The sequence below is a fragment of the Chlorocebus sabaeus genome, chromosome X (genome assembly GCF_047675955.1).
Source record: "Chlorocebus sabaeus isolate Y175 chromosome X, mChlSab1.0.hap1, whole genome shotgun sequence".
Taxonomy (NCBI): Eukaryota; Metazoa; Chordata; class Mammalia; order Primates; family Cercopithecidae; genus Chlorocebus; species Chlorocebus sabaeus.
In genome coordinates, this window is record NC_132933.1 from 120993321 (window position 1) to 121011534 (window position 18214).

General features: G+C 35.8%; 1 protein-coding gene across 2 annotated transcripts in view; it reads left to right on the plus strand.

Annotated features, from left to right (window-relative positions):
• DMD (dystrophin) overlaps positions 1-18214 on the plus strand; it is a 2258239-nt gene that overhangs the window by 1533395 nt on the left and 706630 nt on the right. For both annotated transcript variants that reach the window (XM_037986581.2, XM_073013821.1), the window contains exon 49: positions 9964-10065. In XM_037986581.2, the coding sequence (XP_037842509.2) occupies positions 9964-10065 (102 nt within the window). The remainder of the gene's footprint in view (positions 1-9963; positions 10066-18214) is intronic.

Below are 18214 nucleotides of genomic sequence, written 5' to 3' on the forward strand. Positions count from 1 at the left end.
TAAGGAAATTCCTTGTAGTAGTCAAAGCAGACTCCTGATCCTATCTATCTGCCAGTGCCTTCTGAATAGTGGTATCTATTCTTCATGATTTTTGGAACTATTTATGGATGATTGAAGAACATGGGGTGGATAGAGAAGGATGCTAGTCTTTTGACTGCATACAGGAAACACAGATGAAATTACTATTTCTGTTCATTTGCTAAAGGTATAGAATTTACAGTGGATTGTACATATAAGCAATTTTAAAGGAAGAAATATCAAGCCTTTTGAATTTGTTACAGTGTTGCAAGACTTTTTAAAAATCTTAAGAATTTTTATCATAGAGAATGAATTAATACCCTTATAATTTTAGGTTTGTTTCTTCCATAATAACTATCCTTAAAGATTTTGTGTGTGTGTGTGTGTGTGTATTCCTTGATTTTCCAGAGCAAACATTCACATTGATTTGTTTTACTGACCTTGATATAGTTGCTCCCATTGTAAGATATATCTAGTAAGTTTACTGTTGTTACCTAAATCTGTTTGCTGAATTTTAAAAATGGAAACATGTAGTAAATTTGGGGGAGCAGAAGCTAGTATTTACAAAGTAAACCAAGAACATCGGATATAAACCCTCATTTCATTTTAACCTCCAATGAAGGATATATTCAGTGTTAGTATTTCTATTATTTCTTTAGTTTCCTTGCTAATCTGTAATATGTAACATGGTGGCACCCCTTTTCATATAATTCTCTCCTCACTTCTTTTTTGGGTTTTTACATATTCTTGTTTCAATCTCTTCTGCTCTTTCTATTTTTTATTGGTTAAACTTTCTTCTCTTATCCTGTGGAGGTGAATACCTAATTCTGGCTCTGTCCTCCTCAGTCACTCACAAGTATCACTGGGACAATATTGTCCAACTACTGTTTTTACCTCCAAACCTGTATTCTTAGCTTTACCCCTAATCTGCACACTACACTTGTTTTTCCAATTACTTTCTGTACATTTGCATCAGTGTTACTCACAGGCACCTTGACTCATGTGTCCAACCTGTAAACATTATTGCTTCCATGTACACGCTCATCTATCTTCCCTATTCCCCTAGACAGTTTCTCCCAAGTTATAAAATCTTGGTGATTCTGAAAATTTTCTTTTTCTCCATCAAGTCCTGCCAGTCCTGTATCCACAACATAAGAATGAGACTGCCTGAACATCCATGCTGCTCCTGTTTGTTCAATAAGTACTTGGACTTCTAAAGGAATATCCTATGTTTCTTCCACCGGCCCCTTATCCTTAAAATCTTGCCTCCAATCTGCCGCTAGAGTTATCATCTTAAAAGAGTCAAATCAGGGTTGGTATCCAAGAAATATTACAAAGTACCAAGTTCTTGGTGTATACAATCAACTTCAGAGAAAGAGAGGGAGAGAAAGAGAGAGAGAAAACTTTATTCTGTCCTCTACAACACCTGAATGATTCTGTACATATTTATGTTAACAGAGCATTGTACTACTTCAAATCCTTATACAAGCCAAACTCCTCGCCGCCTTTTGGCAATTGAACTGGCTTTTCCCTCTGCCTGAAATAGTCTTCAGTATGTTGACATGACTCATTTCTTCACTTCATTCCATTTCCTGAAGAGAGGAGCAGTCTTCTGTGCTCACAATGCCTAAAATAGAGCCCACTGTCACTCTCTACTTACTCTTTTTAGTCTTTCTTCATAGCATACATATACATATACATATACATATACATATACATATACATATACAGACATACCTCTGAGACACTGAAGGTTCAGTTCCAGACCACCATAATAAAGTGAGTCACATGAATTTTTTGGTTTCTTGGTACATATAAAAGTCATGTTTATACTACACTGTAATCTATTAAGTATGCAATAGTGTATGCCTAAATACTAATGTACATGCCTTAATTTAAAAATATGTTATTGCAATGTTCAAGCTGAGAGCCAAATCAAGAATGCAACCTATTTACAATAGCCACAAAAAATAAAATATCTAGGAATACATCTAACCAAAAGGTGAAAGATTTCTACAAGGGTAACTACAAAACACTGCTGAAAGAAACCATAGATAACACAAACAAATGGAAAAACATTCCATGTTAATGGAAAGGAAGAATCAATATCGTTAAAATGGACATTCTGCTTATAGCAATCTACAGATTCAATGCTATTCCTATCAAACTACCAATGTCATTTTTCACAGAATTATAAAAAGCTATCCTAAAATTCATATGAATCTAAAAAAGAGCCTGAAGAGTAAAAGCAATCATAAGTGAAAGGAATAAAGCATGATATTAACCAACTTCAAACTATACTATAAGGCTACAGTTACCCAAACAGAATGGGACTTTCACAAAGACAGAAACTTGGACCAATAGAACAGAATAGAGAACCCAGAAATAAAGCCACATACCTACAGCCATCTGATCTTTAACAGAGTAAATGAAAAAATGGGGAAAGGACTCCCTACTCAATAAATGGTACTGGGATAGCTGGCTAACCATATACAGAGGAATGAAACTGGACTCCTACCTTTCACTATATACAAAAATTAACTCAAGATGGATTAAAGATTTTAAAAAATAAAATCTCGGCTGGGTGTGGTGGCTCACACCTGTAATCCCAGCACTTTGGGAGGCTGAAGCAAGCAGATCACGAGGTCAGGAGATTGAGACCATCCTGGCCAATATGGTGAAATCCCGTCTCTACTAAAAATAGAAAAAAATTAGCTGGGCAAGGTGGCGCGTCCCTGTAATCCCAGCTACTTGGGAGGCTGAAGCTGGAGAACCGCTTGAACCAGGGAGTTGGGGGTTGTAGTGAGCCCAGATAGCATCACAGAACTCCAGCCTGACAACAGAGCGAGATTCTGTCCCTAAATAAATAAATTAAATTAAATTAAATTAAATTAAATCTCAAACTAGAAGAATCCTAGAAGAAAACCTAGGAAATACTATTCTAGACATCACCCTCGGGAAAGAATTCATTACTAAGTCCTTAAAAGCAAATGTAACAAAACCAAAAATTCACAGGTGGGATCTAATTAAACTAAAGAGTTTCTGCACAGCAAAATAAACTATCAACAGAGTAAACAGACAACCCACAGGATGAGAGAGAATATACACAAACTATCCATCAGACAAAGATCTAATATCCATAATCTATAGGGAACTTAACAAGCAAAACACAGATAACCCCATTAAAAAAGGGGGCAAAAGACATGAACAGATAGATACTTCGCAAAAGAAGACACACAGGTGGCTAACAGATATGAAAAAATGCTCCACATCACTCATCATCAGAGAAAAGGAAATCAAAACCACAGTGAGATACCATCTCACACCAGTCAGAATACCTATTATCAAAAACTCAAAACATAATAGATGTTGGTGAGACTGCGGAGAAAAGGGAACATTATACACTGTTGGTGGGAGTGTAAATTAGTTCAGCCACTGTGGAAAGCAGTTTGGAAATTTCTCAACTTAAAATGCACTATCATTTGACCCAGCAATCCCATTACTGATTATATATCCAAAAGAAAAGAAATCATTCTACTAAAAAGACACATGCACTTGTATGTTCATTGCAGCACTATTCACAATAGAAAAGCCAAGAAATCAACCTAGATAACCATCAATGGTGGACTGGATGAAGAAAATGTGGTACACATACAATATGAAATACTATATAACCATAAAAAAGAATGAAATTATGTCCTTTGTAGCAACATGCATGTAACTGGAGGCCATTATCGTAAGTGAATTAGTAGGAACAGAAAACCAAATACCACATGTTCTCGCTTATAAGTGGGCCTAAACATTGGGCATTCATGGACATAAAGATGGCAACACTACATACTGGAAACTAGTAGGGGAAGAGATAAGGAAGGGGCAAGAATTGAAAAACTATTAGATACAATGTGCACTATCTCAGTGACAGGATCAGTCATACTCCAAACCTCAGTATCACCCAATAAGTATATAAATGTAACAAACCTGCACATGTACCCCTTAAATCTAAAATAATAGTTGAAATTATTTAAAAACTACTTTGTTGCTGAAGCTTGCTAACAATCATCTGAGCCTTCAATGAGTCTTAATCTTTTTGCTGATGGATGGTCTTGCCTTGATGTAGATAGCTGCTGACTGATCAGAGTAGTAACTGATGAAGGTTGGAGTGACTGTGCCAATTTCTTAGAATAAAACAACCGTGAAGTTTGCTACGTTGATTGATTTTTTTTCACAAAAGATTTATATGTAGCATGTGATGCTATTTGATAGCATTTCACTCACAGTAGATCTTTCAAAAATGAGGTCAAGCCTCTCATACCCTGCTGCTGCTTTACCAACTAAGTTTACAGAATATTCCAAACCCTTTGTTGTCATTTCAACATTGTTTACAGCATCTTCACCAGGTAAAACACTCATGAAAACACTTTGTTATGAAAACACTTTGTCTCATGAAAACACTTTGTTATGTTCATCTATAAGTAGCAACTCTTCATCCATTGAAGTTTTATTATGAGATTACAGCCATTCAGTTACACCCTCAGGCTCCACTTCTTATTCTAGTTCTCTTGCAATTTTTTCCACATCCACAGTAACTTCCCCCACTAAAGTCTTGGACCCTCATAGTCATTCATGAGGGTTGGAATAAACTTCTTCCAAACTCCTTGTAATGTTGATATTTACCTCTTTCCATGAATCACAAATTTTCTTAATGGCATCTGGAATGGTGAGTCCTTTCCAGAAGATTTTCAGTTTACCCAAATCCATCAGAGGAATCACTGCCTAGGGCAACTATAGCCTTACAAAATGTACTTTTTAAAGAATAAGACTTGAGAGCTGAAATGACTCCTTGATCCAAGGTCTGCAGAATGGATGTTGTGTTAGCAGGCATAAAAACAAAATTAATCTCTTGGTACATCTTCATCAGACCTTTTGGCTGACCAGGTGCATTATCAACAAGCAGTAATATATTGAAAGAGATTGTTTCTTCTGTGCAATAGGTATGGCCAATGGGCTTAAAATATTCAGTAAACCATGCTGTAAAGCGATGTGCTATCATCCAGGCTTTGTTGTTCCCTTTATAGAGCACAGGCAGAGTCTATTAGCATAATTGTAAGGGCCCTAGAATTTTTGGAATGGTAAATCAACATTGGCTTTAATTGAAAGTCACCTATTGCATTAGCCCCTCACAAGAGAGTCAGCCTGTCCTTTGAACTTTCGAAGCCAGGCATTGACTTCTCTCTAGCTAGTCAATGAAAGTCCTAGATGGCATCTTTTTCCAATAGAAGACTGCTTCATCTACACTGAAAATCTGTTGTTTAGTGTAGCTACCTTCATCATCTTAGATATTAACTTGATCTTCTGGATAGTTTGCTGCAGCTTCTCCATCAGCACTTGTTGCTCCACCTTGCACTTTTATGTTATGGAGAGGGTTTCGTCCTAAAGCCTCATGAACAAACCTCTGCTGGCTTCCAACTTCTACAATTTCCTCACCTCTCTCAGCATTCATACAACTGAACAGAATTGAGCCTTGCTCTGGATTAGGCTTTGGCTTAAGAGAATGTTGTGGCTGTTTTGAACTTCTGTCCAGACCACTAAGGCATTCTCCATATTAACAATAAGGCTGTTCTGCTTTGTTATCATTTGCATGTTTACTAGACTAGCACTTTTAATTTTCTTCAAGAATTTTTCCTTTGCATTCACAACTTAGCTAACAGGCACAAGAGGCCTAGCTTCCAGCCTCTCTTGGCTTTTGACATGCCTTCCTCACCAAGTTTAATCATTTCTAGCTTTTGATTTAAAGTGAGAGGCATGCAACTCTTATTTTCCCTTGAACACTTAGAGGTCATAGTACAGTTATTAACTGGCATAATTTCAATATTGTTATGTCTCAGAATAGGGAGGCCCAAGGAGAGGAAGAGAGGTAAGGGAATGACTGACTGGTCAGTGGAGAGTTCAGAATACATACATTAATGGATTAAGTTTGCCATCCTATATGGGCACTGTTTGTGGCACCCCAAAACTATTAAAATAGTAACATCAAAGATTACCGATTACCCGTCACCATAACAGTTATAAAAATATTGAAAAAGCTTGCAATATTGTGAGAATTATCAAAATGTGACACAGAGACATGAAGTAAGCACATGGTGTTGGAAATGTTGCTGATAGACTTGCTTGATGCAGGGTTGCTACAAACCTTCAGTTTGTAAAAACTGCAGTATCTGCAGAGCCAATAAGGCAAAACTCAGTAAAATGAGGTACACCTGTACATATACATACATGTGCCTAAATATCCATTCACATATATGCATATGTGTATATGTGCATATTATACCTATATGTTGATATGTGTATATGTCATACCTAATACACATATATATGTATATACATGTATATCACACACATATATTCATATTGTAAATTGAAAATTTTCTAGTGCTGTATCCCAATCTTTATGGTGGGCCCTCCAAATCATTTGATAAATATATTGAATAGATGATACAGCAGCTATTTTTTGAATACAGACTCCATTTTTAGAAATATAAATCTTTTTTAAAGGTTGGAATAATATATGAAGTTTGGTGTTCAGTGCAAAAGGTTTTAACATATAAATACTATAAAAAGCAAAAGTTGCATCAAGTGTATCAAATACAAATTATATGTATTGGGGGACAGAGGGACACGTTAAATTTAAGGGAATCTGAGGAGAATATTGACTTCCTGTGTTTGATGAGTGAAAAAGAAAAGTGAAGTGGGAGTGTTTGAAAGGAAAGATGAGCTTTTCCACGCTAGGACAGCACAGGTTTTAATACTCATAGAAGTTTTTAGTTTTGTATAGGAAGTATGATCCTCCAACCCTTCCAAGTTTACTCTTCTACTGAAATTACAGATGAAAACTAATAAATGTTTACTATGCTTCAAGTGCAATAGTTATAAAGTGTCTGATTAGCGGTCCCACATTCAGATGTTGGTTATGTAAAATATTCATGCTAAATAATATAAATGCTAAAACATTTGTATTTATGATTTTCCCTTGGTTTGCTAGATGGAGATTAAATTATCCAAATTCAGCTAAGAAGAAAAATATGGAATAAATGGAATTTTAGTTTAAAGGAAGTCAATGAAAGGATTAATTAAGTATAAAATAATCCCATTTTAATTTTTCATAGAAATGGGTTTTCTGAGACATTGTTGTAATCAATAACATGAAGATGTAAAATTTCCCAAAAAATCGCTAAAGGAAATCCAAAAGTAGAAAAGTAGACTATGTATTTAACTCTAGCAGATTATTTAGAAAGAAAATAATCTGTGCCATGAACCTTTCGACTGTCTGCATGAACAAATGTCTCTAGTAATACACACTCTAACTCAATTCCCATAGGCTCAAAGTTGCAACAGTATTTATTTGCCCATTCAACAATTTTTTGTTTGGCATCTACTATGTGTTAGGCACTTCCAGGGATGTGAGTGAACAAGGTAGTTATGGGCCTTACTCTTATAGAGGATAATTCTTTAGGAATGGTCAACACTATACATAAACACATAGTTTGACTAATTGTGATGTGTTTTGAAGGAGGAAGCAAAGGAATTGGAACAGTTTAAATAAGACTGTAGGTTGGCAGTGGGAACAATGGTCTTTGCTATCATTTGTCAAAAATTCCAATGAATGGGAATGACTACCGTTGCATGAAGTTGCGTGTCTCCCTCTGACCCATAGTGATTCTCTATTATCAGAGAGGTAGGACATGTTTTTCAGCATACGTGATAATGTCAGATTCAGATGGTGAAAGTAAAATTCTTAATGCTTAGAAATCACATAATTTGATCAAGTCATTTAGATATGTTATTAAGTTGTTGTAAGATACGAAGAAGTAGCTGTTACTACTGCCAATAGCATAAACTTTGGATTCAGACCTAGCCATGTTTGAATATTAACTGTTCTATATCCCACGAGGTTGTGGGCAAGCTATTCACATCATTGTCACTACCATCACTACTATCCCATCCACCCTTGATTCATTTTCTTATCTGTAAATTGGCAATCTGTTTGAATCAGGGTTGGGGAAGGGAAATAGTACTCATTATACAAATGGTAACTATGCTATCATCAATAATATAGTCTACAGCTATGGTGAAGCTAATCAGAAAACATTGTCCATTACCAGTAATTAGCAATATCAATAAATATCACAAGAAAAGTCCCAGCTGTCAGTGAATAAATAGAAAATAGTGGTTTGTCTTAAGAGAAACACATACAAAATGAATGGTGGTGACAGTGCTTTAAGTTAACTCATCAGTTTATATGTGTAATGCATATATAATTTCAAATGTATAATTTAGACATTGTACATGGATTTGGCTTGGTACTTTATGGTATACATAAATGATAAATGTATAGGTTGAAAATTCAGTTACTTTTTTTTCCTTTTCTTAAATCATTTTTACCTTGGGGAAGATATGCTCTTTTGTCTACTTCCTTAGAATAATATATTTTATTTTCTTTTAAAGTATTTTGAGACCATATAACCATTTACTACACCAAAATGTTTTTTTTACAAATGGGGTATTCAAGGGTGAATTTATAGTGGCTGGGGACCTATTCAGAATTCAGTAAGTAAAACTAGATTTTCTGATCTGAGATCAGAGCTATTTCTACCTCTAGCAAAGACATACAGTCATTCCAGGTGCTGCATTTTCAGGGAACAATGTGTTTTCTTGACAAGGGGCAGTAAGACCATCAATTAGTAGTTCTACATGTAAAGTAGTTAAACTCCTGTTATAAAGGAACTGAAATTTGCATACATAACCATTAACACATGAGGTTAGTTATATACAATTTTGACCAAAGTGCCTGTTTGCCACTGGTATTTATTATAATAAGAACTGGAGAAAAAATAGTCTATCTCAAGAGTTTGTGCTGAGCACCCATAAGTTGCAAGACAACATACTGGGCAGTTTGAGATTATAGTAATTTGGGATTTCCTACTGATGAACTGAGAGGGAACAGGTACAAACACAGTATACAAAGGAAACAGTGGCATGAAGACACTTACACACAGCAGTGCTGGGAGGCTCCGGGATAGGAGAGGGAGGAAGAGAGATGTGGGTTAATCAGGAGCTGCTCTCTGGGGAAGATTGTCCAGGCCCTGACTGATGCCTGACATTGATTAATTGATGCTCTATCCTAGTGTTTAACAAGTGTTCCATCCAAAAAGTCTTCTGTAATATTTAACTTCACTTCCGTCAGCTTCAATTTCTGCACATTTCTTTTGTCCTCTTGTCAAGAGAGCTAGGCAGCAGATAGTAACAAAATGCTTATATTCATATACCTAAAGGATTTTTTTGTCATGCTTCAGCCTTCTCCAGACTGAAGAAAAGCAAATAGTACAAAAAAAAAAAATCATTCTTCGAAAGGCCTATTTGACTCATTAATAAATAATAAGCTTTGATACTGTACTTTAAGTGTTTACCCTTTGGAAAGAAAATAATTTTGACAGTGATGTAGAAATAATTATTTGATATTTATTTCAAAACAAAATTTATATCCAATACTCAAAACAGAATTTTGTAAAACAATAAGTGTATAAAGTCATATGAACATTAGGATTATTGAGATTATTAAAGCTAAAACTAGTGTTTATTCATATAAGTTATGTTAATTGTACTGTCATTATTGCATTTTACTTTTTTGAAAAGTGGAAAGTTAATGCCTGTGTTTCTCTATGAGTATTATTATATAATTCAAGAAGATATTGGATGAATTTTTTTAACTTTACTTTGTTTCACATCTTTGTTTCTTTTCTCTGCATCAAAAGCTACATTTTTGTGCCCTTATGTACCCAGCAGAAATTGATCTGCAATACATGTGGTGTCTCCAAGGGTATATTTAAATTTAGTAATTTTATTGCTAACTGTGAAGTTAATCTGCACTCTATGGGTTCTTTTCCCCAGGAAACTGAAATCGCAGTTCAAGCTAAACAACCGGATGTGGAAGGGATTTTGTCTAAAGGGCAGTGTTTGTACAAGGAAAAACCAGCCACTCAGCCAGTGAAGGTAATGAAGCAACCTCTAGCTATATCCATTACCTCATAATGGGTTATGCTTCCCCTGTTGTACATTTGCCATTGACGTGGACTATTTATAATCAATGAAATAACTTGTAAGGAAATACTGGCCATACTGTAATAGCAGAGGCAAAGCTGTCTTTTTGATCAGCATATCCTATTTATATATTGTGATCTTAAGGCTGTTAATGAGTCATTGCATTAAAGAACTCATTTCTGTCCTGGTGTGCTGCCATCAATACAAAAGTAGTCCCACCTTCAAGGTAGATTAAATTCTTTGGGGCTTTATTGCTTTGCTTGCCAGCCTTGATGCTTTTCATATTGTTTGGTTTAATTCAAATCAAGCTACTGTATCATAGTGTCTGTCTCCAACAGCTGTAAAGAATCACAATATGGTCTGTGACCTTTCTTTCCTTTGTTGCTCTTTCTTATAAAAGAGGAAAATCGGCATTGAGGCTTCAGTATTTCATTGGGTCAAGAATTTTTAGTGAAATGTCATGTAATTGCTTATTTCTTTGGCAAAAAGCTGGCCTGGGATAAAGCTTTCTATTTTGTTTTCTTCTCCATATGCATGTTGAAGTCTAGGTCACATTTATTCACAGGCTATTACATAAGGAGGGAGATGGAAAGCCAGGTCAGTTTTCAAAAAATAGCTAATCAATGGCTTCCATTTGCAAATGAGAGACCAGTGCTAAATACACGTTAGCAATAGGTTACCTGATTCTCTGTACCTGACCGAAATTATAATGGTTCCCATTATGATGAAGGTTCCTGAGATCCTGTAATTGTGGTTGTTTATTGATCAGTCTTGGTTTCTCAGTGAATGTTGCAGGCTTGGATACAATGAACCTCGCCCTCATGTTTAAAACTGCTTGAAAACAGTACAGGTCAATAACCTCATTATACAGAACCAGTTTGTCCTTGCAAACAACATTACCATGACTTAGATTCTGTCTCTAAGGTCACTGCATAGTTTCCCTTGTACTTGGCCCAAGCTTAATTTCTAGAAGATTGTTTGTTTTCCTTATAGCTTACAAGAGACTTTTCCTTAGGTAAAGTTGAAGTTTGCACCTGAGCTTAATGTCCAAACACCAGACACTGAAAATCACAGGTTTCTCTGTGGATATCAACATACATTTATTCAGGAATATATTGCAACCACTCCAAAAATCTAGAAAAGTAATTTGTATCCAGTTCAAGCCCAGTATAATCATTTTTCATAAACTAACAAAACTAACAATGTGCTCAGTATTTAATTCGAAGAGCTAGAGAAAGTCCTGAAAGCAGCAAATTTCAGGGTTTCTGTTGATGTTCTGAAGAAAGCCAGCCCCCAGAGCAGTTAACAGGGTGACTTTCATTGTAGCAAGCCATGAAATGCACAAATGGACAATTGCGTACATTTCTGTCTACTCTTTGTTGATCCTCAAAGACTTTATGCCTTATGGTGTATGACTATGAATTAAGGTTTGTCACTAATTGTTAGAGATCACAAAGGTACAAGTAATTTGGCTTTTACTTTTGTGCCTTTGTAAAAGAGAGAGAGAGAGATCTTAATTAAAAGCCAGTGAGACAATTTTTGCTTTCATTACGTACAAAACAATCCAAATACTTGATACTAACTTATCACACCTCCACCCACACACTCAACTACTGGGCCACTTGGAGATAAGAACTGGGATCTGCCATGCCTGAGCATATCTGCTTCCTGCTAATGCATTAGTGATGTAAAAGGAGAATTACTTTTCTGGAATAAAAAGAACGAACCAGGAGCTGTTGCTTTCCTTCTCTTTCACAACCCTTAAAACCATTTTTGTAGCAGACAGCACTGTGCTTTCCTTCCTTCTTTTTTTTTTTTTCTCCTTGCCTGCTTCCCCATTTTCTCTCAATTTGGCACATTGGGAGAAGCTGAACTTAAGGGAAATTTTATTCCTGTTTTCCCATTTTTCCCTTGGATTTGGAGAAGAATCAGCATATCAAGTTGGCTGGGCATGGTGGCTCATGCCTATAATCCCAGCACTTTGCGAGGCCAAGGCAGGCAGATCACCTGAGGTCAGGAGTTCGAGACCAGCCTGGCCAACATGGCGAAACCCTCTCTCTACTAAAAATACGAAAATGAGCCCGCTGTGGTGGCAGGCGCCTGTAATCCCAGCTACTTGGGAGGCTGAGGCAAGAGAATTGCTTGAACCCAAGAGGCAGAAGTTGCAGTGAACCGAGACCACGCCGTTGCACTCCAGCCTGGGCTACACGAGCAAAACTCCATTTCAAAATATATAGATATAGATATAGATATAGATATCAAGTTGATAGGGGCAAAAATGCAAGACCGATTTGGAAATTATGGGGTGTAAAAAAATAGTTGACTCATGCAAAACTTTTGCTATGGACCATGACCTTGGAAACATCTGAAGATTAGCTGGGGTTTGTGGTAGCCTGAAACAACTAGAGGCTCAAAAAATGACCTCACAGTTTTGAACATGACACCCAGCAATACAAGGTAGAAAACTGTGAGGGCTGTTTAAATCTCTACATGGATCAAAAATTTATTTTTAAAGGTTAGAGTGATTTTTCTGAAGGACGCTCCATTGCTCTGACAGAAAGTGAACAAAGCCTTTTTCAACTTTGAGTCCATATATCAAAATTTAAAATGTGTCCTATTTCTTATGCCTCTTCTTCACTCTGGGTCTTGTTACCTCTTAATAGAAGAGGAAACGAGTCTGAGTAGCCTGCAGCACATTTTCATGAGAGAATTGTGTTTCTGTTTTGTTTTGGGGGCGGGTGCATTTGGAAACTGTAATAATTATGAAGAAAATGATATTCTTTAAAAAGAAAATGAAAATCTCTCATGATGTATATGTAAGATCCAGTATTTAAATGGATAATTAGTATGTCCACCGCTTGCAGACATTCTAATTAAAGACACATCAGGGAATTATTCTGTTTCTTAGGAAATTGACTTGTCTATTGGCACCTCTGCATTCTGCATCAGACAGCCTGTCTGTTCAGCTCCTACGCTCACCTCCCAAGCTGTGTTCTGATTGGAAGCTGGGTTAATCCCTGTTCAGTTTCTTTCCTCTTTAGTCTTTCCTTCACTTCATCAACTTCTTTAAGATTTCTTTTATTTTCAAAGATGGTATATTTCTGGTTTCTTTTTTGAAATCTCTGACTAACCAACTTCTTTATTTTCTTTGACGAATTCCTGTAAAAGGTCAAAATTATGAAATAATACTACTAATGACATATATGTAGTACTAATCTCTGCTGCAAAATAACTGGAAAAATCTTAGGATCATATGATCAAATACCTCTCCATCTTTGTTTAACACTTCAACTCTCTCTCTCTTTTTCTCTCTCTCCTTCTCTCCCCCTCTCTCTCTCTTCTCTCTCTGTCTCCCTCTCTCTCTCCCCCTCTACACACATACTTTTATTTATTTGTATGTTATTTCTTCATCTTAACTTCAGAAATTATTGAAGACTGAATATATGAGTTATATAAATTGTTTAAAATTTTGCTAAAGTTATAGTTTTGGTGTAATGTATTACATTAATGCCATAGATGAAATAGTTTTTAATGTGTTCCATTTTTCCATAGAGTAATAATGAGGTCCTCAATAGCACCCCATTTAGCAGTTTAAAAGCAACAAAAACTACTGCTATCAGTAACAACAGTATAAACTACAAAAGAAATAAGCCATTTGTTGTTTGGTTTTTATTATAAAATTGTATTTTTAACTGTCTTGAACTTAAGCATTTAGGTGCCATTTTCTTGTATTCATACTCATTTTTAACTTAAGTTAGAAAACTACACTTTCAGTTAACTTTTAAAAATGTGTTCATATACATTCAACGCTTACATCACCTGCCATGTATTAGAACTGAGAGCGTTAATGGAATTTTAAATGTCTTGATTACTTTCTAAAGTGATAAAATGAAGCCAGCTGGTTTGCTTTGCTAACTTTTTATATTATCAAAAAATGTTACTTACATAACCTAATTTTACTTACTGCTCTTGAATTATTTTTCAATGTAACAGAAAAAGGTGTGAGGACCTTTCTGTGTTTGGCCAAAGGGTTCCATCCCAACCTTTAACACAAAATAATTGCTGTAGACAAATGGTCAAGAGGGCAATTATAATCTTCCAGGCATCATTTCCTCAGATATGAGCTGCAAAATGACAGCATCATTAGTTATTTTCAATTACAGTCAATCACAACCAGGGATGTTTCATTTTCCCAGCTGTTTTGTTGTTAATTAACTAGATTAAGCTGTTTTTTTTCCTTCCAATGAGTTTGTTCTACTGCCAACATCAACATCTTAACATTTTTAAAAACTTCCTTAGGGTTTATTTTTTGCCTAACAATCTTTAATATATTACTCACAACGGATGTGCATCTCAAGACTTATTCACAGTATAGCAGGTCGAATGGTATTTCATTGGTCAAAATGTTGCCGAAATCAATATAATTACCATTAAAACAATACTTGGATTTCATAAATCATCTGTCATGCATACAGTCTCGTTTACCTGGTGTAACTTCACTTATAGCAACAGAAATCAATAGAGAGATAACAAATAAAAATTGTCCCCTCAAATGAACAAGTCTATTTTGACTGACTCATTTAGTGAGCACAATTCCCATGCCAATACCACCAGAACAAGTTGGGAGAGGACGTCTAGAAAGAAGATAACAATGTTAGAAATACTTAATAATTTATAAGTAAATTCATAGTAACATTTTATTTTTTAAAAATATAAGTTTGCTTTACAACTGAAAAAAAGTCTTGGAGTATAAGAGGTTGAATAAATGCTAATCGCAATGCATAAACTTAAGGAGAGCTTCACTTTCCCAATGAGAAGAGAAAAAAATTATAATAGATTTTTGGGCAACTTGTAAACATAAACATTTAGAAATATGGATGAGATTGTCAAATTTCTAATTATATTCAATTTCTTAATTGAGTAGCATTTCCATATTTCTAATCTTACATTTTATAAAATAACACACTCATTTAGAAATACCTGGCACATTTATATTTTATGAAACAATTTCATTCAAATGCTCCGTATGTATATTCTAGAATTCTAGAGCTCATCACCTTGCTAAGTTATTTGTAATATGGCACTGTTTGAATCCCCACATAATACTCTGAAAGCCCTCTGGCCAAGATTACTAGCAACATACCTGTAATCAACAAATTAAGAATATTTACCTTGTTGCAGCAAGAGCGTAAAACACTTCAGACAGAGTGTGGGCATGTCAGTAAGAGGGCGTTGGAAAAAGCTTCTTACAGAGCTCAGCTGGCTGCATGATTCTAAGGAGGAATTCAGAAAGTAGAAGCCATTTCTGGATTAGATGCTTTCAAGAAACAGAGTCAATGTAGTGATTAGGTATCTTAGTGTTTATCTAGAAGATGAGATTAAAGTAGAGCTAGACACGTCATTGGTAAAGGAGCAGCAATGCCTCATATGAGTCATTTCTGTGATAGCAGAAAGGCCTTGTCTCTGTCTCGTTTCAAACACAGCCATGGGGTGGCCTTGTGTCTGCCTAGTTTATTTCTATGAGTGTTTTTTAACATCCAGCTGGGACCATCATGGCCTAGCTAGCTGCCAGCTGCCAGCTACCAGCAGGGCCATTTTTCACGTTCTCAATGCTATAACTGAAATTTTTATCCCAAACTTCAATACCCATTCACAAAATATTAGGACAACTGTTTTTTTCATTTTTCATAGATACGAGTTTTGTTTGTTTGTTTGTTTTTGAGACAGAGTTTTGCTTTTTTGTTGCCCAGGCTAGAGTGCAGTGGCACGATCTCGGCTCACCGCAACCTCCACCTCCCAGGTTCAAACGATTCTCCTGCCTCGGCCTCGCAGGTAGCTGGGACTACAGGCATGCGCCACCACGCCCAGCTAATTTTGTATTTTTAGTAGAGATGGGGTTTCTCCACATTGGTCAAGCTGGTCTCAAACTCCCGACCTCAGGTGATCGGCTGCCTCGGCCTCCCAAAGTCCTGGGATTACAGGCGTGAGCCACCACACCCAGCCATATGTGATTTTTAAAAATTTTCCCAATAGACTCACATATTGTTTTTACTTTTTAAATTGTTTGGCTTTTTAACAAATTCTTTAAAAGACTTGTTTACAATGGTCTCCGAGTGATTGTGAAGCTATACATTAGGAATGATTGCTCAAGATTTATCAACTTGCTTTACCTCCCTTTTTAATTAAGCAAATTCTGTCAGAATACTTATATAAGCATCACATCTCTTGAGGTTATTTCAGGCTAATATACAACATTGTGGTTCAGAATAAAATAATTGAGACATAAGAGGTAGTCTTGAATATGAGCCAACTTTCTTTTCTGAGAGAACATTTGAGTGAAAAGTCTCATATGCTCAGTAGCTCATGCTGAAATTAGGGAAGCATTTTAGAGATTTGAATTTCATCTCTTGTCCTCAGTTGTATTAATTACACTTAAAAAGAGAGACAAAGAGACATAGATGTTTCAATTATAGTATTCAAATGTATGCCTGTATATGTACAGCCGTAGGTAGAGTCCTTTATTTAATCAGTAGATATTAATTGCATGCCTACCATTGACACAAGATATATTTTTAAATTTTGAAAATCTCAAACTCAGAGTTTAAACTATATTCTAGTTTACTTTTTTAAGCAAATGATATTTTTATGATTGTATAAAACAAATACATTATTTTCCCTTATTCTACATCAAATAATATTTCCAGAAGGCTTTTTTCCTTATCTTAATGATAGAAAACATAAAAATCATTTAATATTTTTTAAATATCCCAAAATATGAGGCAAGAAAGCACCCACAATTGTAGCTATCTTAGGAAACTGTTAATTTCTTAAAATATTTTTTATTTTTAATTTTATATATGTATAATTGTACATATTTATATGTGGGGTACAAGTGATATTTTGCTTATTTTTTGTAATTTCAGTAGTTTTGGGGGTACAGGTGGTTTTTGGTTACATGGATGAGTTCTATAGTGGCAAGTTCTGAAATTTTTTCTGTATCCATTACCTGAGTAGTATACACTGTACCCAATAAATAGTCTTTTATCCCTTACCTCACTCCCAAGCTCCCCACTTAGAGTCCCCAAAGTCCATTATATCACTCGGTATGTCTTTGTATCCTCAAAGCTTAGCTCCCACTTATGAGGGAGAACATACGGTATTTAGTTTTCCATTCCTGAGTTACTTTACTTGGAATAATGGCCGCCAGCTCCATTCAAGTTGCTGCAAAAGAAATTCCTTTTTATGTCTGAGTAATATTCTGTGGTATATAGATACCACATTTTCTTTATCCATTCATTAGTCGATAGACACTTGGGTTGGTTCCATATCTTACAATTGCAAATTTTGCTGCTATTTTTGTGCTGCTGCTTTCTTTTTTGTTACGTCCTTTTCTGGTTTTGGTATTAGGGTGATACTGACTTCATAGAATGATTTAGGGAGGATTCCCTCTTTATCTTTTGAAATAGTTTCAGTATAATTGGTACCAATTCTTCTTTGAATGTCTGGTAGAATTCAGCTGTGAATTCATCTGGTCCTGGGCTTTTATTTGGCAATTTTTAAATTACTGATTCAACCTGGCTGCTCATTACTGATGTGTTCAGGGTTACTTTTTTATTTTTTTTTGAGACGGAGTTTTGCTCTTTCGCCCAGGCTGCAGTGCTGTGGCATGATCTCGGCTCACTGCAACCTCTACCTTCCGGTTTCAAGCAATTCTCCTGCCTCAGTCTCCCAAGTAGCTGAGATTACAGGTGCCCACCACCACGCCCAGCTAATTTTTGTATTTTTAGTAGAGTTGGAGTTTCACTATGTCAGCCAGGCTGGTCTCAAACTCCTGACCTCGTGATCTGCCCGCCTCAGCCTCCCAAAGTGCTAGGATTACAGACGTGAACCACCGCGCCCAGCCGAAGTGTTCAGGGTTTCTGTTTCTTCTTGATTTAAACTAGGAGGGTTGTATGTTTCCACGAATTTATCCATTTCCTCTGGATTTTCTAGTTTGTGTGCATAAAGGTGTTCATAGTAGTAGTGAATGATCTTTTGTATTTTTGTGATGTAGGCTGTAGTGTTTCCAGTTTCATTTCTACTTGAGATTATTTGACTCTCC